At 29.5% G+C, this 26,505-nt stretch overlaps 1 protein-coding gene across 1 annotated transcript; it reads left to right on the forward strand.

The window, feature by feature from the left end:
- Positions 1-558: 558 nt before the first annotated feature.
- LOC146884104 (uncharacterized) lies at positions 559-7,096 on the forward strand. The gene is made up of 5 exons (XM_085665854.1): positions 559-1,791; positions 2,406-2,727; positions 3,733-4,375; positions 6,181-6,287; positions 6,384-7,096. Exons 1-5 carry the CDS (start codon positions 1,762-1,764, stop codon positions 7,094-7,096), a joined length of 1,815 nt encoding a protein of 604 aa, XP_085521980.1. The 5' UTR covers positions 559-1,761.
- Positions 7,097-26,505: the final 19,409 nt, after the last annotated feature.

A 26,505-nucleotide genomic window follows, 5' to 3' on the forward strand; every position in this document is an offset into this window, starting at 1 on the left:
ATAATTTTAATTTTCTTTTAAAATAACTCCCTGAATTGTTATTTGGAACTGCTAATTAAGGTTTATTCTAGTCTCAGTAGTATTTTAGGTCCTTATATTTTTAATAAGGATTTAATATTTTTTCTTTATTTATTTTTTATTCAATGTGTTTTTTATGTTTTTTTAAAAAGATTCAACATAGTTCATTCTTTATGTTATATCAGTATTAACCACACATATATCTATTAATATATCTACTATTTTTACGTGGTTATTGTCTAATGCAGAGACAAAATGAAAAAAAAAATGACGTGATATAAAAAAAGTCACATTAAACTTTAAAAAATATAAAAATCGCATTAAATTAAAAATAAATAAATGAATATTAAATTATTGCTATAAATTTAAAAAAAAAATTGCCAAACCTTTATTCTATATAAGAATATAGAATTCAGTGCAGCCTCACTTTCTATTAGACTTTTTTTTCGGGTTAAATATGTTTTTAGTCAGTGAATTTTAGATTTAGTCATTTTTGAAATTTTAGATTAATTTAGTCCTTCATTTCTCAAAATACGTGGATCTAATCTTTTTAATCAAATATTGTTAAGTTTATTTGATATTTTAAGTGTGTTTCATAATAATATTTGACTTAAAATTAAAACAAAAATGTGTCAAACAATATAAACAACTCAAATACAATTGTGAAATGCGTACGAAACATCAAATAAACCTAACAAAATTTGATTAACAGGACTAAATCCACGTATTTCAAAAGATGAATGACTAAATTGATCCGAAGTTTCGAGATAAACTAATTTCAAAATTTACTGAAAGTTAACGGACTAAAAACATATTTAACTTTTTTTTCTTCTTTGTTTTAAAATGCTAACAAGTTAAAACTGAGACAAACACTTCGTTACAGGAATTTGTTCCTGTATCCTGTGCCTTCTTCATACATCAATGAACATGTTGGAAAAGTTTTGGTTTTTATGGTGTATGATTTATGATTTAAGGTTTAAATTTTTACATTACAGAATTTGAATTCTTTTTTATTGTACAATGCAAAATGTATTTAAAATTTAAAATTTGAATATAATTTTGAATTTAGAAGTACATTTTAGATTTGTAATTCAAAAATGTATTTTGGATTTTTGAATTTCACAGTCTGGAAATGTATTTTTTTTTCAGATTACAAAATGTTAATGTATTTATAAAATGCGTAGTTGGGAAATACATTTTGAATTTTACAGTTCTTAATACATTTAAAAATTATATAAATATATTTATAAATTACACAATCCAAAATAAATTTCTAAATTACATAATTTAAATATATATTGGAAATTAAACAATTTGAAAATATATTTTGAATTATACAATTCGAATACATCTTTAAATTATGTAATCCGGTATATATTTATGAATTTTCGGATTGCACAAGGAATGAATTTTCGTGTTACACAATCTAAAATGTTTGTGACTCATACCTAATCTGGACTTTTCTAGATACACGAAGAAATATGGAATTTCAAAAGACATGGTCCTCAACTTTTTAGGTTTTTGCTTATTGTACTCCCTCTCTTTCTCTAATGCACCTTCAATACTACGAGAATCTCAAAAATACCCTTTCTTACAGTTTTATTAGGTGGTTTTGTCAAAAAAAGTGAAGAAAAGAAGGGCAGAAAATTCTTTAAAAAGAAGGCATACATAGCATGGGAAGACAATGCCTCAAGCTCATCAAATTCTAGCGATTCTGATAATGAAGAAGCAAATATATGTTTGATGGCTAATCATGATGATTCTGACTTTGAGGTAAATTCTACTTGCAATGAAAATGACTATGATGATATGTATGATGCTTTTCAACAATTACTTGTTAAATATAGTAAATTGGATACTGCTCATAAAAAGTTAAAATCTGATTTTAAAGATTTGCAAAGTAAATTTGAAAAATCTTTTAAAGAAGAAGAATTTCTGAAAAATAAAATTTCAATATTAGAAAATGAAGAAAAAGAAACTGTTGAATGTGCTTCATGTAAAAGTTACATGTTTGATATATGTATTTTGGAAAAAACATCTTGAAGATGCCTTAGAAAATAAAAACTGTGAAAAATTTGATCTCAAGAAAAATCCAAATAAGACCAAGCATGCTCATAATCATAATTTTAAAAATAAAACTAAAAGAACTCGTAGAGTTTGGGTAGAAAAAGGAACGTCTCGTTCTATGAATACATATGCATGTACTGCTACATGTTTTTATTGCATGAAAAAGAGTCATACTTCAAATAAATGCAATATTAAACATTTTGGTGTTCCAAATGGGAAGTATCATTGGGTGCTTGTTCATAAGTAGATATTTTTCTTCTAACCCCAAGGACCCAAACAAGTTGTTGGGGACCTAAATGAATTGTTTCCTTATTTTGCAGATGACTTCTAAATCTATAAGATCAGTGTGGTATCTTGACAGTGGTTGTTCAAGACACATGACTGGAGACAAAAAGAAGTTTAAGAACTTTAAAAGAAAGGAACAAGGATTTGTTACATATGAGGATAACAACAAGGGAAAAATACTTGGAACGGGAGATGTAGGTGGAGGAAATACTTTAGAGATCAAGGATGTACTGTATGTTGAAGGACTAAAGCACAATCTTCTCAACATAAGCCAATTATGTGATAAAGGACTCAAAGTAATATTTGAGAGTGACTTTTGCACTCATCAAAAGGACTCCAAAGAAGTATCCTTAAAAGGTATGAGACACAATAACATTTACTTGATTGATCTTGATACTGCATCATCTAGTGATATAACTTGTTTGGTTGTTAAAGAAGAAAATCCTTGGTTGTGGCATAAACAAGCTGCTCATATTCACATGCAACAATTAAACAAACTAATTTCTAAAGAATTAGTAATTGGATTGCCAAAAATAAAGTTTGAAAAATATAAACTATGTGATGCATGTCAAAAAGGAAAACAAGTAAAATCATCATTTCATTCAAAAAATGTGATTTCTACATCAAAGCCTTTAGAATTGTTGCATATGGATTTGTTTGGTCCTTTAAGGACAAAAAGTTTTGGGGGAAATTATTATGCTCTTGTTATTGTTGATGATTACTCAAGATATACATGGACCTTCTTTCTCACACTAAAAAGTGAGGCCTTTAAAGCTTTTAAGAAATTTACAAAAGTGATTCAAAATGAAAAAGATTTGAAAATTAAAGTTTTGAGAAGTGATCATGGTGGAGAATTTCAAAATAAATTATTTGAAAACTTTTGTGAAGAAAACGGCATTATGCATAATTTTTCTGCACCTAGAACTCCTCAACAAAATGGAGTTGTAGAAAGGAAAAATAGATCCTTAGAAGAATTAGCTTGCACAATGTTGAACGAATATGATGTGCCTAAATATTTTTGGGCTGATATTGTGAGCACGACTTGTTATGTATTAAATAGAATGCTCATTAGACCAATTTTGAAAATTACCCTCTATGAATTGTTTAAAGGAAGAAAGCCTAATGTAGGACATTTAAAAATATTTGGATGCAAATGTTTTGTCCTAAACAATGGAAAAGAAAATCTGGGTAAATTTGACTCTAAAGCAGATGAAGCTATTTTCTTAGGATATTCATTAACTAGTAAAGCCTATAGAGTTTTTAATAGAAGAACTTTGAATGTAGAAGAATCTATGCATGTTGTTTTTTATGAAATTGTGGACCTTGAAGAGAATCCTCTTGAGTCAATTAAAACAAATGCAGGTGATGAAGAATATTTTAAAGAAGCTCTTGATGAGATGTACCTAAATGAGAATCCATTGGCCGAACCTGAAGATCTTGCCAAAAGATGGAAATCACCTAGAGGATTGTCTTTGGAAAATGTCATTGGAGATATATCAAAGGGAGTAGTAACTAGAAATATGTCAAATTTTTGTATGACTATTGCTTTTGTTTCACAGATAGAACCCAAAAATGTAGAAGAAGCTCTTCAAGATGATCAATGGTGTATAGCAATGCAAGAACAGTTGAATCAATTTGAAAGGAATGAAGTTTGGCAACTCATTCCTAGGGATGATTCACACCAAGTCATAGGAACAAAGTGGGTGTTCAGAAACAAGCTGGATGAAGATGGAAACATCACTAAAAACAAAGACAGACTTGTAGTAAAGGGATACAAACAAGAAGAAGGTATAGATTATGATGAGACATATGCTCCAGTTGCCAAGTTAGAAGCTATACGTTTACTTCTTACTTATGTTTCTCTCATGAAATTTAAACTGTATCAGATGGATGTCAAAAGTGCTTTCTTAAATGGATTTATTAAAGAAAATGTGTATGTTGAACAGCCACCTGGCTTTGAAGACTATAAGTTTCCTAATCACATTTATAAATTGAAGAAAGCAATGTATGGATTAAAACAAGCACCTAGATCTTGGTATGAACGATTAAGTACATTTTTGTTAGAAAATAATTTTGAAAGAGGTAAAATTGATCTAACTTTATTTATTAAAAGAGTATATGAGCATATTTTGCTAGTTCAGATTTATGTAGATGACATAATATTTAGGTCTACTGATAGTTCTCTATGTAAGGGCTTTGCAAGTATAATGCAGGGAGAATTTGAAATGTCAATGATGGGAGAATTGACATTCTTTTTAGGTCTACAAATTAAGCAAATGGAAAATGAAACTTTCATTTCTCAATCTAAGTATTGTAAAGAAGTACTTAAGAAATTTGGAATGGATACTGCTAAAGAAGCAAGTACTCCTATGGGAACCTCATGCTATTTAGACAAAGATGAATCAAGAATAGAGGTAAATCAGACTATGTTTAGAAGCATGATAGGTTCTTTGTTATATCTTACTGCAAGTAGGCCTAACATTATGCAATCTGTATGTGTGTGTGCTCGTTTTCAAGCCAATCCAAAAGAATCACATCTTACTGCTGTGAAAAGAATCTTAAAATATTTAAAAGGAACTGTATGCTTTGGACTTTGGTACCCTTCAGGAGCATCTCCTAGTTTGATAGGCTATTCAGATGCTGATTATGGTGGTTGTAAAATAGATAGAAAAAGTACTAGTGGTACTTGTCACCTCTTAGGAAGTTCATTAGTATCTTGGCACTCTAAGAAACAAGCTTGTGTGGCTTTGTCAACTACAGAGGCTGGATACATAGCAGTTGGAAACTGCTGTGCTCAAATTCTTTGGATGAAACAACAATTAGAAGACTATAATATCTTTCTAAATCATATACCTCTGAAATGTGATAATACCAGTGCTATTAACTTAACCAAAAAATCCCATAATGCACTCTAGGACAAAGCACATTGAAATAAGACATCACTTCCTAAGAGATCATATAAATAAAGGGAACTATGAGATAGAATACGTAGATACAAAGCATCAATTAGCTGATATCCTTACCAAACCATTAGCTAAAGATAGATTTTATGAACTAAGAAGAGACTTAGGCATATTAGAGATCTCTTAAAGTGCCAAAAACTCAATTTCCCTCAAAAATACGAAAAATATCATCAATAATCAATTATCAATGTCAAATAATCGATTATCAGTCTCTCTTAAAATCCCAAACAATTATGGAATAATCGATTATCATTAATTTTGAGCCAAGTATCAAAACAACTCTGGAATAATCGATTATCACTTAGGATAATCGATTATCAGTTCGTCAGGATTCATGTTTTACACAGCTTTTGAAACAATAATCGATTATCACTTTCAGATAATCGATTATTACACGTCGTTGGACCAATTTATTTCAAAAACTAGCCATTGTAACGACTAGATTTACATTAAAATTCGTGTATATGGTCGTTAGAGACATTTCTCTATAAAGATAAGCCATTTTGGTCTCTGGTACTCTCTTTTCTCACCTCACAAACTCAAGAACCTCTCATTTTTTCAAAAACTCTCAAAGCTTTCTTCTCCTCCACTTAAACAATGGTTGAAGCTTCTCGTAGGAAGATTCCTACCCGCAGAAGAACTGCATCTCGTGCCCCTCAACCCTCAACCCTCAACCCTCAACTGCACCTAGGACTGCCTCCATTGAAGGCTGGATTTCAGATGAAGATATAATATCTGAATTCATCACTCTATGGAAAGACAAGCCTCTTATCACTCCAAAATTCATCAAATCTCAATGGTTTGTAAATCGGCATTTTACAATCCCTGCCTTTCTTGCTGAACAAAGGGTCAAATTCTTCACAGAGATGCAGGGCACCTATTACCCTGATCTGGTACGGGCCTTCTACTTCAACTACAAATTCAGAGATGGAGTGGGGTTTACAAAAGTGAAAGGTGTCGACATCATTCTGGATGATGATATTTGGGAAAATGTTGCTCAATTTCCCATTCATGATGACACATCTCCAATCCCCATTGTTGGCATTGAAGGATTCAACAGAATATTTGCCTATAGATCATTTATGCGAAGACCAGATCAAGAAATAGGCCGACAATTGCTAGCAGGACCTCTCAAGGTTGATGAGCGTCTACTTCACTATCTTATTGTCTGGATTCTATGTCCACATGGTACAAATCATGCACAATGCAGTGAAGTTGATCTCATGATTATTTATGCTATGCTCAATCACATTCCTATCCATTGGCCAAACATTATCCTTGACACAATGCTCAAAGCCAAGCGATTGCCTCAATATCCACTCCCATATTCTTTGCTAATCTCTCGCATTTGTGAGTACAAGGGCATCAACGTCTCCGATGAACAATCTCATAACACCACTAATGCAAACAAAATTGCAGAAAATTCCTTGAAGCAAATGAAATTTATTCCTTTTGGGAATACTTACATTCACAAGGATGATATGCCTCCCTCGGACCATGAAGAAGAAGAGAATCCTCCCACTACTCATATCCCTCCTGTTGACAGCAATATTGGCTCATCAAGTGGGGTTGGTGGCTCATCCTTTTCTTTAGAGGATCACATTTTAAACCTAAACCAGAGACTTGAAGAATTCTTTCTCATCTCCATTACCCGACATGAAGAAGTCATTGGTTTAATTAGAGGACTAGATTCTAGGACTTCTAATCTAGAACATGAGTTTGACAAATATGATGAAGAACATGACATGAGTCAAGAATTTTAAATGTCTACATCATTGTTATTATTTTTATTGCTATTGTAAAGTGTTTACCATTGTTATTATTTCTCAATAAAAGTCATTTTATTTACCATTGTCTAATTGAGGGGGAGCTTTTCTCTTAAACTTTTTTCAAATGATCAAAACAGGGGGAGAAAAAGTTTAAAAGTTTAAACCAAACAGTGCTACTAACAAATCTATTTGTGAGATTTTTTGATTACAGATACTTTAAACATATTGTTTTGATCATCATCAAAAAGGGAGAGATTGTTGGCAAAAGCAAATACAAGTCTAATGCTGAAGCAAGATTTTGATGATGATAAAAGAAGCCTAAAAGCCATCTAGAAGTCAATTTGAAGAACATGTATTTTTATGTTTAAAGCTATCTTGTAAATAGTAATTAGATTAGTTAGAATCAACATGCAAAGATCAAAAATCTATAATTTCTCGAAAAACCAATGTGATAATCGATTATCACTTAGGATAATCGATTATCCTGAGCTGAGTCAATTTTTTTAGGATAGCACTGGAATAATCGATTATCACCTCTGATAATCGATTATCTGCTCAAAACCTTGTTTTCAGAAAATGCACTAGAATAATCGATTATCACTAGTGATAATCGATTATCTTGATCAGTTGAGCGCGACTGTTCAGTTTTTAACCTAATTTTTGGAACCCCTATTTAAGGAACATCAGAGTTACTTCTAACTTACCTTTTTGAGAAGCTAGAGTGCTAGTGTTGTGACTGCAAAGAAAGTTCTTTGAGTGTTCTCAAAAGAAGCTTTGAAAAACCTAGTGTGGGTAGAGCGATAACTTTTCTTGAGAGGTTTTCTGGGAGATTGAGTGTTGTTGCTATTGCTAGGAAGGCTAAGGTCAAGGTTCTCTATGTGATTCAGAGAAAGGTGTTCCTCTCTTGTGTGTTCAAGAGAGGTGTTTTCTTTCCTTACTCTTTCATTATCCTATTGTAATCTGATATTTGTTAGTGATTTAGTTAATCTCTTTATTTGAAGAGATTAACAACTGGACGTAGGATCTTTTGATCTGAACCAGTATAAATACTTGTGTTCAATCTTCTTCTCTATCTCTTATTTCATCTATTATTGTGTTTAAAGAAATTAATATTTAATTTAATCGATAAAATTTTGGAAAAGTTTTAAAGTATTAATTTTATTAATTAAAACCAATTCACTCCCTCTTGATTTTTGTCCAAACGCTTAAACATTCCAGTGCGCGATACCAACATTACAATGATTAAATGATCTAAGAGTATATTTAGAATTTAAAATTTTTGAGGTGCAGAAAAAATCTTCTGCAATATTCTAATATGATTCAAAATATATTTTTATTCCCAAAAAGAAAAAAATTTGGATGGTGCAATTTTACATTAAGATCAAGTTATAATTTTTTATTTATTTAAAAAGTAATTAAATTTATTTTGCATAATGATGGTTACTAATAATAAATAAAACATCTGAACTTAAATGTTTGTTTCCTTTTAAAGTATGAGATAGATATTTCTAAATTTATTTTAATTCTATTATCCATTCAAATAGAAGTATCGTGCTAGGGTGAACAAGCTTGTTAAGGACAATTGAATTTTAAGGAACAGTTACAATAATTATTTTGTACTGTTCTAAAGACATGTACCCTTTTATAGGGTCAAGTGGGAAAAACATTAAGATTCACGTTGACAAAAAGGGAAATAATTGCATACAAAGTGCAACGTTATTCATGAGATTAGGTGTTATATTAATCATTGTTTCAAAGATATATTTAGCAAAAAATAAATAAAACTAACACACATTCACATGGTAGCAAAATTGACCAACACAAAGTCAACAAAAAACCAATTCATGCATGCCTTTATAGCCACGTCAATACTTCACTACTATGTCTATACATTTCATACTAAATCAACTAAAAAATTCACTAGTACACACCTACCAACAAAAATTTCCAAGTTTATTTTTTTAGTAAAAGGAGGGCATGATAAGTAGAGGAATTTTGACTTTCTAATTTTTTAAGTTTTTTTATTTATTTTCTGTTAGTTTTTAGTTTTTTTATTTTACATTTTTTTTTCAAGTGGTTTAATTGACTCTTTACAAGAACATGGTTTGGGTAATGTAGACTGGAATTTAAAATTAGCGGGAGAACTAATCTTTGGATATTTAAAAGAAAATTAAAACACGTTTGAATGAATTTAGTGTCCTTACATAAGATTTCGAGTTTAAGTTTAATATATAAGAAAAAATAATTAAAATGTGGTATTCTATTAAAGGTAATTTTGGTAAAAAATAATCACGAGCTAAATTGATAAATTTTCTCTACCAATAATCTAGTATAGAAAAACTATAGTAAATAACCCACATTTTCTAATTGATTTGACGCTACGTTAGTTTTTTTTTTTTTTTACAAAATAACAAACTCTAACTAAGAATAGCTTTTGGAGCTTTTCAAATCTTGCCTACCATAAACCAATAACAATTATTCTTTAACTTTTTCAGTTAAATATTTTATTTGAATTTTACTTTTTCAAAACCTATATTAAAATAGACAGTTTATATTATAATTTGCGTGAGACTTGCATTAGGTAAAATAAAATTGAATTAAATTAAATCAGTTATCAAACTCTTGAATGTGTTAAATGCAAAACTCGTTAATTGATTTGATACTTAACTAATGGATTATATGAGGATACTGCACTTATGCAGTGAAAATACACCCATGATAATCTATTAGGTAAATTCCTAATCTACTAATTACAACAGCATAACTCTGATATAAAAACAATTTTGAAATCATTTTTAATAAAGAAGAAATAACTGAATTACTGAGAGACGAACTGAGAAATTTCTTTATGAGATTAAGATTCACAGAGTTCTTGTTTTCTTGGAGATCATTCATTTGGATATTCAAGAGGATTGATGATGAACTCAATCTTGGAGGGTCAAGCTTGGATCTAGTATCAAGTGATAAATCTGCACATCCATTAGGTGTATTCGTTCCTTGCTTCTTTGTCTAGGTGCAATTGTGTGGATGCATTGCATCTAGGGAAAGTTTTTGATTTGTAGATCAAGCTCCTTAGTCTTTAGGGTCTTGAATTATATAGATGTTCTTGTAATTCTTGTAACTCTATTGATTTAATGGAATCCTCATAAGTGGGTTACTTAGGAGAAGACTGGACGTAGATTCATCTTGAATCGAACCAGTATAAAAATTATTGTGTTCTTTGTTTCTCTCATCTTTTATGCCTTTCCTAATTTTTTTAATCAGTCCATTAATACAGAACTGGAAAATTGGTTATTTGGAGTTATAAATATTAAAGAAACTTTCAAGATTCATTCAAAATCAGTAAAAAATTGAATAACCAATTCACCCCCTCTTGGTTGGGTTATATTAGATAGATCTATTTTAACAGAGATTTTTGGATTCTATGAAATTTATTTTCGTGATAATACTATTAACTCAACTACTTATATCCTTGGAAGCCATTTCCATTAGACTTGTTCAACAAGTGTATCGTCTAAAGTTTTCTAAAGTTTAAATTTTTTACTCTCGCTTAATGGATGATGGCTTGCCTAACAAATTTATCATCCATATATATCTCTGAAATTTCAATTTTTAACTTTCAACAGCTAGCTTATTTACTTAGTGTATTGTCCTTTAAGTGTTTCATCTACATAACTTATAAATATGATGGATTTTATTGATATGATATATTGGTCTCAATTGGTGTCTTATCCTTTTTTTTTTCAAGTCTCAGTAGATGCTTTTTATTTTTAAAATATAGTACATGAGTCAATTTACCAAACTAATATACCTATCAACAAATTATTCATCAATCAAATATAATCATTCAACTCACATATAAATTCATTCTCAACAAAACAATCAACAATACTACACATGATAAATTATTAGAGATATATTTCACATCATCAACTCAGTCAAGCACAACATAATAAAATAATCAAATTAAATAGTTAGTTTCCCTTACCTGAATTTGAACCATTTTCTCATAAAGTTCCACAAATTTATCTCACACAAGATAATGTATTTGTACAAAGAAAACTCTGATAAAAGATTTGAACACACCTTAGTAATCCTAATTGAATAAAAGTTCATGTTGAACCCCTTTTTGACACATGTATCAATCCAACATCCCTTACAAGCTGATTCTCAAAAAGGCTCAAGGAAAAGGCAAAAGGTAAACTTATTATGATTAAGATTTGATCAGATAAGATTATAATATTCTCTAACAATACTCTTATGATGCACTTTGATCTTCAAATTGATGGATGTACTGGTCAAAATCTTAAAAAATGTATAGAGAAAGGGAGAAAATGGTATTTTTTAAAGAGAAGTTAGCTTTTATAAAATGAACTTCACTTAATTGATTTTATATTTATAACTCAAACTTTTAATAATACCATAATTGAACATCATTTATAAAACCTACTTCTACTATTAGATATTTACTAGTTACTTGCATCTATAATTTAAATCACATATAAAAAAATTATTATTATTTTGAAGTTATTTAATACCAATGCATATATATATATATATATATATATATATATATATATATATATATATAATATGTATATTTATTAAAAAGTATTAAATATAAATTATTTCATCATTTTGTAATTATTCTTAAATTTTAATAAAATTTGATATGAATAATTATAACAATTTAAACCTATAATTTAATAGTTGAATGTTAAAATTTTACCTTTTATACAAATTTATTAACATAACCATGTTTTAAATTAGACTAGTCCCATAATACATGTATTTGAGACCATCTCGACTTATACATGTATTCAAGACCATCTTGGCCTATACAGTGGCGAATTGTATATGGAGCAGGGAGGGACCGTGGCCCTCCCAAAATATTTTTTATTTATTTTTTAATTATGTATATACTTTTGATTTTTTTAATTATATATATTTTTAAAATTTTGAAATTTTTTAAATTATAAGTAATGTATTTTAAAAATTGATAGAAATTTAAATTATCTTTTTAATTTTTTTATAAAGCATAATACTTAATAAATAATAAAATATAAAATTAAATATAATAAAGAGTAAAAATATTTAGGTTTAATTATTTTTTTTGTCTTTATTTTTGTCAAAAAAATGTCAAATTTCGACTAAAAAATTGGAACCAATTGAGAATAAATCAACTTGAGGACCAACTTACATTTTTGGAAACAAAAACCAAAATACTAATTAAAACAAATATTTATTAAGATATTTTTTATTTTATTTCTCATTGTCTTTTTAGGTTTTCACAAACTTGTACTCATCTTTCAGTCTCATATGTTTTCTTTTTGTTTTTTTAAGAAAAAAAGAAGTTAGACACAAACTCATTACTTTTGCTCTCATTTGTCATTTGTTCTCTTCCTTTCTTGAAGAAAAAAAGGTAACTCTCTTGTCTCACTTGAAAATGAACTAATAGTTTAATAGTTATTAACATTAATTTTTAGGCTTAAATAGTCATTTGGTCCTAGTTTTGGTTGACTTTTTTCACTTTGGTCCTACTTTTGAAATTATTTTCAATTTGGTCCTACCTTTCGTTAATTTTTTTCAATTAACTCCTTTTCGTTAACTCCGTCTAAATGGTCAACGGAACAATGGCCAATGTGGTTATTTTGTGTGACGTGGAGCACTGTTCAGTGACGTGTCTGTTATTTCACTGTGTTGGTCATTTAATTGTAATTGCAGAATCATTTAGGGTTTATGGTTAATTGAATTGGGTTTAGGGTTGTGTTTGTGGAATTGGGGATTTGGTTTCGAATTGGGGATTTGTTCTTCGATTTGGGAATATCCTTCAATTGACCATCTCAGATCAATTTTTGCCATCCAATATTGACGCTGATCGTTGAAGAATCGTTCGCAGAGGGTTGAAGGTGTTCATCGCGGAGGTAGATTTTGCTTTAGGGTTTGATTTTTGCTGACTATTGATTGTGATTAGTGTTGATGATTAGGGTTTATTGACGCTTTTGTTTATGCATTCGATAGATTATTTTAATTTGTAGTTGTTTTTTTCTAGCTATGCGCACCACTGCAATGTCTCTGTAACCGCAAATTGGGGGTAAGCCTGAAACCCTAGAACCACCATGGCATGAATTGCAAGTTCGGTGAACCCAACTATTGCAAGAAGAGGAAGATGTCCCACGAGACATTCCTTTTCCGCTGAAGATGGATGGAAGACAACTACAATTCAAGAACACACAAACCCTAACTTTCAATTATAACATCTGGTTTATGCATACAGTGGAAACGGACATGTCACTGAACAACAATCCACGTCACACAAAAGAACCACGCTGGCCATTGTTCTGTTAACAATTTAGACGGAGTTAAAGAAAAAGAGTTAATTGAAAAAATTTAACAAAAGGTAAGACCAAATTGAAAACAATTTCAGAAGTATGACCAAAGTGAAAAAAGTTGACCAAAACTAGGACCAAATGACTATTTAAGCCTAATTTTTATTTCATGAACTTTGTATATTCATTTTTTATGAATATAGAAGAAAAAATAATGTATTATGTGTTTTTTCAAACCGATTTTGTAACTTGATTATAATATATTTTTCTTTTAATAATTACGACTCTCAATTTCTCATTAGATTATGATAAATTATTTTTTAATATTAATTTTTTTAAAAGTATGTTGATGAAGAATAAAACCATAAATTTATTCTTTAAAAGTAATAGAAGAGAAGTTGTTGGTGAAGATGAAAACAAGATAGATTTTACTTCTACACATATTTTGAAGTATTATACTAATGATCAAATTGTTCAGTTAGATGAGTTATTTTTTTGAAGCATTATACTAATGATCCAATCTAATAATCAAATAATTATATTGTTTTGGCCTCTCCAAATTTTGTAGTCAAGATCCACCACTGGACCTATACATCAAAGACCATCTCAACGTATGCATCTAAAGTTATCCCAGGTCTCCTTGATATCATCTCGGTTCATCATGATCTCGACACATACCTACCTAGGATCATCTCGTGCAGTCACAAGTAGTGGCGGAGGGTTAGAAGGGGCAGGCGGGGGCCACGGCCCCCCTCCCCCAATTTTTTTTATTTTTTTCATTATTTTATATTTAATTTTTTTTAAATTATATAAATTTTTAATTTTTTTAAATTGTTTGTATTTTTTAAAATTAAATTATATTCAAAATTAATAAAAATGAAATTAAGTATTTTTTAAATTGTTTGTATTTTTTATAAATTAATTAAGTATTCTTCCATTGTTTTTTGAGTTTTTCATATTTTGTATTCTTCTCTCATGCTTATTTATTTTCTTTTGTTACTAAAAAAAAGTTTGACATAAAATCAGTATTTCTATCCTCATTTTTTTAATATTTTCTCTTTTATTATTAATTAAATAAATAAATAAGGTAAACTATTTGTTTAACATTTAACATTATTTTTTATCTCATGTCTTTTTTGTATATTCATTTTTTATTAATATAGAAGAAGAAACAATGTACTATGTCATTTTTCATAATCAATTTTTAATTGTAACTTGATTATCATAGTTTTTTTTAGTAATTATGTCTCTCAACTTTTGATTAGATTATAATAAAATATTTTTTAGTCTTAAACTTATTTTTTAAATAGGTATATTAATTAAAAATAAAAGAATAAATTTATTTTTTAAAATTGATAGAGAAACTACCGGTGAAGATGAAAACATGATAATATGGTTGCTTATCGCATAACAATGAAATGAAAGCTTGTGAATATTTTTTAAATCAAATGCACGTTAATAAAATGGAAGATAAATATTTTGCAGATAATATGGTTATTTACATCGAAAAAAGTTAACTGAAAAATTTAATTATAATTCAATTACCATGAGTTCAAAAATATGAAAAAATGATAGACATTCTTTAAAATATGTGTAATTTCTTTGATAATTATAAATATACTAGATTATGTATTCATTTTTATTGAATTAGTCACAACAATAGTAAATATATAAATTTTGAGTATATTATTTTGGTTCCGCTAAAAATTTTGGTGAAAATTCGTCATTCACAAGCACTTACAATGACCAAGTTGATATCGACATTAAGTGTGAGCTAGCAAAGGTTGGGGACTAAAACATATTAACATATCATTAGGCAGGTTAATTATGATGATTATCCACATGTACCGGATCCACCCAAGTAAGAGCCCATAATTATAGTATAAACGTGTACAATTTTCAAGGTAAGTAATTAGGTATTTATTAATGCGACATTTTTATCAGTTTTGCTTACCCCTGACTTGAGTATCAGAGTGGATTGTCTTCTACGTACACATCCCTTCCCAGTTTGGACTAGACCCAGATTTGAAAACATCTCAACAAAAAGTTTGAAAAGTAAAACAAAAGACGGAAGCTAAATCTTTGTGATGTGTTTCAATCCTATAAGAATAAGTACCATTTACATAATAATAATAATAATAATAATATTATTATTATTATTATTATTATTATTATAATAATAGTAGTAGTAGAAATTTAATTTTAAAAATTAAAATTTAAGTTTGTAAGTTTTACAAGAAGGAAGGAGAAACTAACCAAAATAATTAGAGAATTTTAATGAAAAATTGCCGAACGAATAGAATAAACAACAAACAATAGACCTATTAAAAAAAACGAGAATACTTCAAAACAACATATTATTATAGTAAAAACAGAAAGATAATTTGATTAACATAAAGTTTAGAAAACTATATGGAGAGATCATATTACTTTAAACATCTACCTTATACCAGTCAACAAAAACAGCTACACTGCCTTTTCAGAGTAAAATAATGATTTTAGAGGACTATCTTACATTTAATATCAATCTTACAAAACAGTTTATTTTACATACTCAATTTATTTTAAAAATTAATGTAATGAAACATTTAATTTATGAAATTTTGTTTTACAAATTAATACAAGTTTTAGATTGAGAAAAGATAACATTTATACAAAAAGAAAATTAAAGTTTTTATTTTACTGAATTTTACACTAGATATCTATTTTGATGGAGTATGATTTCTTCAATTATAAATAGACTATTTTTAAAAGGAAAGTTAGTTGATTTTTGATTCCTTTCATAAGAATTTAATGCTTTGATTGTTACAAATTTTGTTTAAATGGACTAGAAAACAAAAAAGCTATCAAGAAATTGACCACCACTGTCCTCTCAAAGGTTAACATTAATTAAGTCAATAAAGCTTTACAAACTTTATCAATAATGAATTATTGTATTTTAATAAAAATAAATAGTCTTAATTAAATTTTAATATTTATTCAAATTTATATTATTTTATTGAATATTTAAAATATTGTTCCATTTCTGTGTAATTATTTTGTTTTTAAAGATTTTTTTTGTTATGAATGACGTAATTGTTACTTTTTTTAATTTCTTTTAATTTGTTGGTGAATCTGTTTCTTTCTTTTTAATTGTGTAATAAAAAGGAAAAATACCAATTGATTAATAAGTTGGAAACATGAAATGCGAAATAGCAATTATATTATCCCGTTAATGACATAATTAGATATCATAATATTTAGATGAAAATAAAATATATTTTAATAATTAATTAAATAATTTTTAATATAAATTTAAGTAAAAATACTTGAATTTACAAAATATTTAAAATTTAATTACCTCAAATAAGATTACAGTTAAAAATGAGTTTTTTTTATTAAAGATTGTATATATTTTTTATATAACAAAGTTGATAATTTCATTCGGAAATCGTATTCACAGAACCATATTTTTGTCGTGATTACGAAGTATATTTAAAATATTAAAAAAATAGTTTGACTTTAACTATATGGTCATTATAGAATTTTCATTTGCATAAAATATTAATGCTTTTATTAGGTAAAAAAGAAATCGTTAGATTAAGATTCAAATCCAATCCCAACACCTAAAGAAAACTTCAAATCCAATTAAAAAATGATATGAAGAAATTGATGTTGAAAGAAGAATATTAAAGTTTACTTAAGTACTATTTATCAAATCTTGTTTTTATATTAAAGATGCAATTATTAATCAATATTATACAATTAAATATTTTATTTTTTTTAATATCAACACATAAACTGAACAATTATTCAATTTATCTGTTAATATAATTATAAATAATCTTCAAGTAACTTTAGTTTTAAAAAGTGCTTTTTAACAATAGTATAATAATAATAATAATAATAATAATAATAATAATAATAATAATAATAATAATAATAAATGGTATCAGTAACTAAATTTTACCAGTGTAATTTTAAAAACAATGTCTGTATTTGAAAAAAAAAAATTACATTATTAATATCTTCACTAAAATATAAATTTATTTTTGTTTTATTTTTCTAAAAAAGTTAAGATCTTCGATATTTTTAAGTTTTTAATTGTTCAGTTAATATCACTTTATTTTAAGATTTTCTTAAATGTTTTGCTTCCGAGCAAAAGTTTTTAAATAAGTTACATTTTTATCATCTTTAACTAACATCCCAAATTTTCACAACTTAAATCAATTTGTTATATTTTATTAACATTAAAGTTTGTAACTTTATTTATGTTTCACAATTTTAAATTTAAGATTTTTTACCTTATATCAAGATACTTTTATAAGAATTTGTTTTATTACATTCATATAAACTGTTGGCAGGAAAAGCCGAGAACGAAGAGAAAGAATTATGCATACCAGGTATTCTATATAATATCTCAATGGTATATTATTTTCAACAACATTTACATTACATAAAGTAACTCTTTAGTTTTAATTACTTAGAAGATATCCACCTTGGTAAAGGTGTGTTAATATGGTACTTGATTTAAAAAAAATGTTAATTGTATCCTAACTTTTGAAAAAGTATTTCAATTATGTTCTTTTTAGACAAAAATTATTAATGTCGTTAACGACGTACCACGTGTCAGTCTGTGATTTTTTTTTTTAATTTTCTTAAATTTTTTTTTTGCAAAAAAAAATGTCATGTCCTAGTGTAACATGTGACATTGTTAGTGTCACGTGGTAATGTAATGTCATATATCAGTGTCACTACCAAATGTTATTGTGTTGATTTCAATTTAGTCTCCACCCATGTCTTCGTGATTCAATTTAGTCCCTACTTATGTGTATCTGATTCAATTTTGTCCCAATTTTTTTTAATGATTAAAATACTTTTTATTTTTCAATTTTGTCCCTACCTATTACATTACCACGTAGGGATGGCAATTAGGGCCCGGCCCGCGGGCCCGCATAAAAAACCCGGGGCGGGCCAGGGTAGTGAGCCCGCAGGCCCGCGCGGACCCGACCCGCAAGCTCGCATAAAATTAAAAAAAAAAACTTGCACTTGTCTATATTAATTACTTCTTTTATGGACTCTTGTATTAACGTTTCAAATTCTTGTATAACTGGAAAAGACAAGTATTATGTAATTTTTAATGTGCTAAAATTTAAAGAATACATTGTGTATGTCATAGTATGAATATGATGAAAATGTTGAATTATCAATTTATCATCTAATTTCCCAAAGTCTTTACTTAATTTTGTGAACTTCTTAAAGTTTCCCAATTTTTAAACATTGAAAGTTTTATCATAAAAAAAATTAAAAAAAAAAGCGGGCCAGCCCGCGAGCCAACGTATATGCGGGGCGAGCCAGAGTATGCGGCCCGCAGTGTGCGGGCCTTATGCGAGGCGGGCCTAAACGCGGCGGGCCAGCCCGCATTGCCACCCCTATTACCACGTGACACTAACAATGCAACGTGAGGGACCTAACATGTGACATTTTTTTTTTGAATTTTTTTTAAAAGTTAAAAAAAAGCACAGATTGACACGTGGCACATCGTCAACATCGTTAGTCATCTTTGTCTGAAAGGAACCTAATTGAAACATTTTTTTTTCAAAAGTAAGGATGCAATTGCTACTTTTTTAAAAGCGAGTACCATATTGACACACATATACCAAAGTGAGTACTATCTGAGTAATTAAACCTAACTCTTTATACGTAGTTAGCCGACACACTAACAAAAAGTTAACTATGTTGAATTATAATAGACACAACATTCTCCTTTAATTCAATCTTGTGAACTAACCACACCTAGCTCAACTCTTAACATCTCAAACCTTTCCTTCTTCAAAGGCTTGGTTTGTCAGTCACTTGGATTTGTGTTGGACTACATATCAACTTCATCTTCCCATTATTAACTTCCCTCGAAAAATGGAATCTAGTTTCTATATGTTTACTTCTTCTATTTGATATTTGGTAGTTGGCCAGATTTTTTGATTTGTTATCAACAAACAACTATATTGGTCTCTCAATCTTCACCCTTATTTCAATCATAAGAGAATCAAGCCACATAGCTTGACATGCAACATTTGAACTTGCGATATATTCAACTTCACAAGTGGATAAAGCAATAACAAATTGCTTCTTGCTACACTAAGAGATTGATGCACTCATGAACTTAAAAACATAGCTAGTAGTACTCCTTCTATCATTACTATCACCATACCAATCTACATCAAAAAAGCCAAACAACTTCCCTTACAACTGATCAGTTTTAGGAAATAAAATCCCAAAATCCAAAGTTCCTTTGATGTACCTTAACACCCTTTTTGCAGCCAGCACATGCTTCTAACATGGTTAGTGCATAAACCTATTGAGTACTCTAACCTGAGTGATCCAACCATCTATTCATAGAGAGTGCCATCAATTTCCTCTCCATCATTTTTTGATGTTGCGATATTTACCTTAGTTGGTGTTACTGCAATGTTGTAGTTTTCCATACAAAATTTCTTCAACATCTTTGTTGCATACTTTCTCTGGTACAAAATGATTCCTTGACTGAGTTCAATAAACTTCATTTCAAGGAAGTATCTCAACATGCCAAGATCAGTCATTTTAAACTCAACCATAAAAAATTCCTTAAATTTGCCAAATTTTGTTTGATTGCTTTCCATAATAAGCAAATCATCCACATATATACACTTCCTCTTCAAGAAGACCATTCAAAAATGCAAATTCCATATCCATTTGAAAAAAAGGCTATCCTTTTCCTTTTTCCATTGCAACTACTAACCTTATAGTTTCAATTCTAACTACAAGAGCAAACACCTCCGTGTAGTCTAGACCTTCTTTCTGTAGAAAACCCTATGTCACTAATCTTGCATTTCTCTTGTCAATGCTTTAGATTTAGCTTCAATTTATAAACCGACTTAACATTAATGAGTCTTTTATTCAGCGACAAATCAATCAGCATTCAAGTCTGACTTTTCTCAATTGAATGTAGTGCCTCCAACATTACAGCCTTCTAGTAAAGCAAAGTGAACCAAATCACCCTCATCATTCACCGCATTATCAGGATATACTTCAAAATCAACCAATGACCATGGCAATCTTCTTTGTCTTGGTTGTCTCGTTTCTCTTTGTGTTTGTTGCTTCACATGCATTGTGTCATCACCTTGAATGCCACCATAATTTTCTTGATTGCCACCAGAATTTCCTTTTCCATTTCCAATAACTACTGAGACACTATGGCTTCCTAAATCACCATTCAGATTTGTCCAGTCCCATGAATTTTCCTCATCCAACACTACATCTCTACTTATGTAGATTTTGTTGGTTACGGTATTGTAAAATCTATAAGCTCTAGTAGGATGATATCCTACCATTATCATAGCTGCACTTTTGTCTTGTAACTTCTTCTTTCTCCTTTCATATGGCACATGTTTGTAACAGCAGACCCATAAATCTTCAGATTATTTACCACTGCTTTCCTGCCAAACCATATATCCTTTAAAACCTTACTTTCCAAAATATCTATTCTCTCCCAGTGAAGGTCACATATTAGAATATACAACATGTAACACACATTTAACTCTCATATTCATACATAAATTAAAAGCATTCATAGGTTGTTTTCCCATCAAACATTCCTCACACAATTTCATTTAAATAGACACCTCAGGAAAGCCAATCACCATACTCTTAGAAGCTAATTTCTTTATGCACCAAACCTTTTGTGCCACAACCAACTCAATTTGTCTGTGATTGTGGCTGAAAGATAGTGTTGCTCAACAGGATACAACCCTGTATGAAACGTCCTATTTTTTGACAGTGGGACTTCAATACCAATTTTTTTTTTCTTGTAGCATATACCCCTAATATATCTTACTGCATTGTCGGAGAAAAACCCTTCTCAACTAACTGTCCCACACTCAAGATATTGCACTTCATTCCAGGAACCTACAACACGTTTTCAATCACTGTAATCTATTTCCCATCTTTCTTGATTACAATGTCACCAACTCCTTCAACCTCAATCACATTGTCATCTACAAGCCCGACTTTATTGGTTTTGCTTGTCCTGTCATATGGTTTGAGCACCCTATGTTGAGAAACCAATTCTCAGTTATGAATCCTTCTTCACTTGAAGTAACCATCAGCACCACGAGTTCCTCATATGAATCATCTTGGGAAAAATTTTGTCTCTTCTTCAAATTCTTTTTTTTGCTTGCCTTAGCCATGCCAACAATCTGTAGCATAGTGCTCCCATATCTCACAACTATAACACTGAATTTTTCTGTGATCTTGATTCCACTTTCCTCCTCTTCTGCCAAAATTGTTTTCAACAATCTTTATTTGTTATATACGTTGATCATTTCCTCCAATATCTTGTTGATTTAAAGAACCACCATCTTTAACAAAATCACCACCATTTTTATTATTCTTCCACCCTTTTCCATGCGAACAACTACCTTACCAGTTTTCATAACATTTCTTGACAAGAGTTAACTCATGAGCTTCAAACGACCCCTGCAACTCCTCTGCTGTCATCTTCTCTAACTCTTTCATCTCTTCTATTGTCACCACAATGTAATCAAATTTGGTTGAAAGTGTGTGCAATATTTTCTCTACCATATTGTTTGTCACAAATTCTCCACGTGCTCACATTGAATTCACCAAGAGTTGCAGTCGGTTAAAATATTGTGCAACATTCTTTGACTCAAACATAGATAACAACTCATATTGCCTCCTGAGGACTACAATTTCACTTGGTTTTCTTTGCTCCTCTATGCACCTCTGGCAGAATATCCCAAGCCTCCTTTGTTGTCTTTGGTTAGGAGATCCTTTCAAAATTCACCGTATCCACACATTAATGTATAAGACACCAGGTCTTGCAATCTTTCTTCTTGTTTGCAACTTCGTCCTTCTCCTTTGCACCAACTTTCATAAAATCCGCCAATTATTGATAACCAAGAATGAATTCCATTCTTATAACCTGGTGATTATAATTCTTGATATAAAATAGGGGTATATTGGACACATATCTTTAACTAATAATATTATTTATTTTTTCAATAATTTAAAACTTTTCTTATAAATATTAAAGTAATTCACTTTTCTATTTTTTATAAGAATAATATATATATATATATATATATATATATATATATATATATATATATATATATGAAAGACCCCCTTTTTGTTTTAAAAAGGTTTGGGCTGGTTTTAATAAAGGGCCTAGGGTCAATCCACTTGTTACCCCCATAATCCCCCTCCCAGCCACTCACTCTCACTATGTCTCCTTTCCAGAAACAGTTCCCCTTCTCATTCACCGTTATGAAGCAGAAAGTTCTGCTAGGGCATAAGCTTTTTCCTCCTCTGAGCTTATTGAACGCTCTTCCTCCACGTAAGTCAATCCCTAACCTCTGTTCCACTTTCATTTTTTTTCGTTCCAAAGCTTTGGTCCTATGTTGTCTCTGTCTTGGTCTTATTTTCACCTCCCTTGGTTCTGTTTTCCAGCTCCGTAAGCTGTAGTCGTGTCATGGTGCTCTTATTGTGTTAGCATCTTTCAAGGTAAGGGAAGCTATAACTCCTTCTTTTTCTTTGAAATAGAGTATACTTATTTTCATTCTGGAATGTGCGGAGTATGTTTGATTGATGATTGCATTGAATGAGGATGAATTTCATGTTTGGGTATCTATGGGTTAGAAAATTTTAGGTAGTTTAAAATGCAATTGGAATGAGAGATATTGATTGTTGCAATTGTTCAGTTCGGTATCATCTATAAACCACTTTGAAATGAGTTTGAGAAAATAAAAGTGCAAGATACCAAATTGTGCAGTGGAACAAGTCAAAATCTCACAACAAAGAAGCATATGGTGTGGCACTACCCATTTTTCCTACACTGCACATTTTTCCTAAAATGAAGGTTTCTACTTCGTTAACCGTTGGATCGAACTGAAATTTTAACAGCTGATCTTTAGCACATAGTTAGTGACTTTGGCTGGTCGAATCTTGAATCAGAGCTCTATAGTGAGATTCGTTTTTATCGCAAGGTCCCTGTAGTTTGGTTGTTGACAACATTGACCTTTGTTGCTTGTTTGGTGCATAAATTTCTCTATAGTTATTCAATTAAGTTGGTTCTTGTTGCATTTGGTTCTTGATTCAATAATCTTTAATTTGAATATAAATACAAAGTTTTTGGAGTTTTACACAAGCTGCAATTTTATTTCTAAAATTCCAAATCATTTGCATAATGTGTTTTTAAGTTGGATTGGATAAAAATTATTAAAATTAGTTATTTTCCAAGAGAGACATATGTTGTATGATTTTTAATATGTGTTTTCAAATGCTTGTGTGAGAATATAGGAGATTCCATGAGGGAAATCCTATTTGATTTAATTAGTAATGTGATCATTGATGTAAGGAGTCAGTACTGGAGGTTTATCCTGATACTCTAATGCTCATTCAAGACTCATGTAGAGTGGAATGAGTGATGTGGTGAGAGGGGCAGGAGGTCTTGTCTTTAAGAACAACCCCATGTAGAGTGGGATGATTTTTAATATGTGTTTTCAAATGCTTGTGTGAGAATATAGGAGATTCCATGGGGGAAATCCTATTTGATTTAATTAGTAGTGTGATAATTGATGTAAGGAGTCAGTACAGGAGGTTTATCCTGATACTCTAATGCTCATTCAAGACTCATGTAGAGTGGAATGAGTCATGTGGTGAGAGGGGCGGGAGGTCTTGTCTTTCAAGGTAAGGATGCTAGAACTCCTTCTTTTTCTTTGAAATAGAGTATACTTATTTTCGTTTTGGAATGTGCTGAGTATGTTTGATTGATGATTGCATTGAATGAGGATGAATTTCATGTTTGGGTATCTATGGGTTAGAGAATTTTAGGTAGTTTAAAATGCAATTAGAATGAGAGATATTGATTGTTGCATATGTTCAGTTCGGTATCATCTATAAACCACTTTGAAATGAGTTTGAGAAGATAAAAGTGCAAGATACCAAATTGTGTAGTGGAACAAGTCAAAATCTCACAACAAAGAAGCATATGGTGTGGCGTTACCCATTTTTCCTACACTGCACATTTTTCCTAAAATGAAGGTTCCTACTTCATTAACCGTTGGATCGAGCTGAAATTTTAACAGCTGATCTTTAGCACATAGTTAGTGACTTTGGCCGGTCGAATCTTGAATCAGAGCTCTGTAGTGAGATTCGTTTTTATCGCAAGGTCCCTGTAGTTTGGTTGTTGACAGCATTGACCTTTGTTGCTTGTTTGGTGCATAACTTTCTCTATAGTTATTCAATTAAGTTGGTTCTTATTGCATTTGGTTCTTGATTCAATAATCTTTAATTTGAATATAAATACAAAGTTTTTGGAGCTTTACACAAGCTGCAATTTTATTTCTAAAATTCCAAATCGTTTTCATAATGTGTTTTTAAGTTGGATTGGATAAAAATTATTAGAATTAGTTATTTTCCAAGAGAGACATATGTTGTATGATTTTTAATATGTGTTTTCAAATGCTTGTGTGAGAATATATGAGATTCCATGGGAGAAATCCTATTTGATTTAATTAGTAGTGTGATCATTGATGTAAGGAGTCGGTACTGGAGGTTTATCCTGATACTCTAATGCTCATTCAAGACTTATGTATAGTGGAATGAGTCATGTGGTGAGAGGGGCAGGAGGTCTTGTCTTTAAGAACAACCCCAGGGTTCTTGTGACGATTAAACAGACCAACCTTGTGTGGTATGGTAAAACCCATTGACGATGACTCTATAGGTAGTAGAGGCCACCACAAGTGCAAAAATCACCAAGAATCATATATCAATGTCTAGATCCGGATAATTGAGTCTAGAGTGTCATCATGTGTGATGAGTTAGTTGATATTGCTTAGTTTGGTGTAATTCGTGCATTGTTCTGTAATTCTTTTGACTATTATATATATATATATGTAAATATTTCTTTTTCTTTTTGCAACTAGCTTACCCTTTCTCTCTGTGTTTACTTCTTGTTTCGCTTTTCTTTTTGCAATGATCACCAATCTTGGTGTGAGCAGATGTGAAAACTTCTGGTGATCATGGGAATGGCAGAGACGGTGGTGTTTAGTGTAGACATGTTTGTTAACACTCTTTTAATAACCATAGAAGGTTGATTCTCATATACATCAGTCGCGTGCTCTAATTTATATTATAATATGAAATGTCTTATTTTAATAATTTTATACTATTAAAATAAGATGTTACGAGATATATATATATATATATATATATATATATATATATATATATATATATATTTAATGAATTAAAGTAAATTTATCATTTTACGAACTAAAACATTTATTTATTTATTAAACTCTTTTAATTTTAAATCCAAAACTATGTGTATGGCACTGATTATTTTTTATTAATAAGCATTCCATTGAAAGTATGTTAAAAAAAATTGAAAGAGATCAAGCTACATGATTAATTTTGTAATAAATAAAAATAAATGTAAAGGGTCTTTTGAAATAAAAAATACTCGTTAATCAATATGTTAAGTTAAATTGACGAGTCAATACTCAAAATAATATAATATATATATATATATATATATATATATAAAAGTAAAAGATTATTAATGTAATAATTAATAAAATAGACTTAATTTATATTTATATTTAATATTAAAATTATTTTTAATCAATATGGTATCTTTTACTTTTAAAAATTTGATATCTAAATTTGTATGTAACCAAATTCGAATTATTCTATTTAAAAATATAACTACAAAAGTTAAAGTAACATTATTGATGTATACTAATTCTAATAATATGTAATTACAATATTTATTATTATTATTTGTTTGAACAATAATATTGTATAATGATATATATGAAAAATGATTGATTATAAAAGAAAAATAATATTTTTATTTTATTTTACAAATACAAAATTAAAAAAAAAAAAACACATCACTCATACATACGCACGATATAGCACTAGTTTTATATATATACATAATTTCTTGCAGACTATAATAACAATCTAAGATTTATAGATGATAATAAATATATAAATTTTACTTATAAAATATAGACTAGATAGTGCATG

This window comes from Vigna unguiculata, chromosome 8 (assembly GCF_037176805.1).
Source record: "Vigna unguiculata cultivar grain cowpea cultivar isolate G323 ecotype 2 chromosome 8, ASM3717680v1, whole genome shotgun sequence".
NCBI classification, from domain to species: Eukaryota; Viridiplantae; Streptophyta; class Magnoliopsida; order Fabales; family Fabaceae; genus Vigna; species Vigna unguiculata.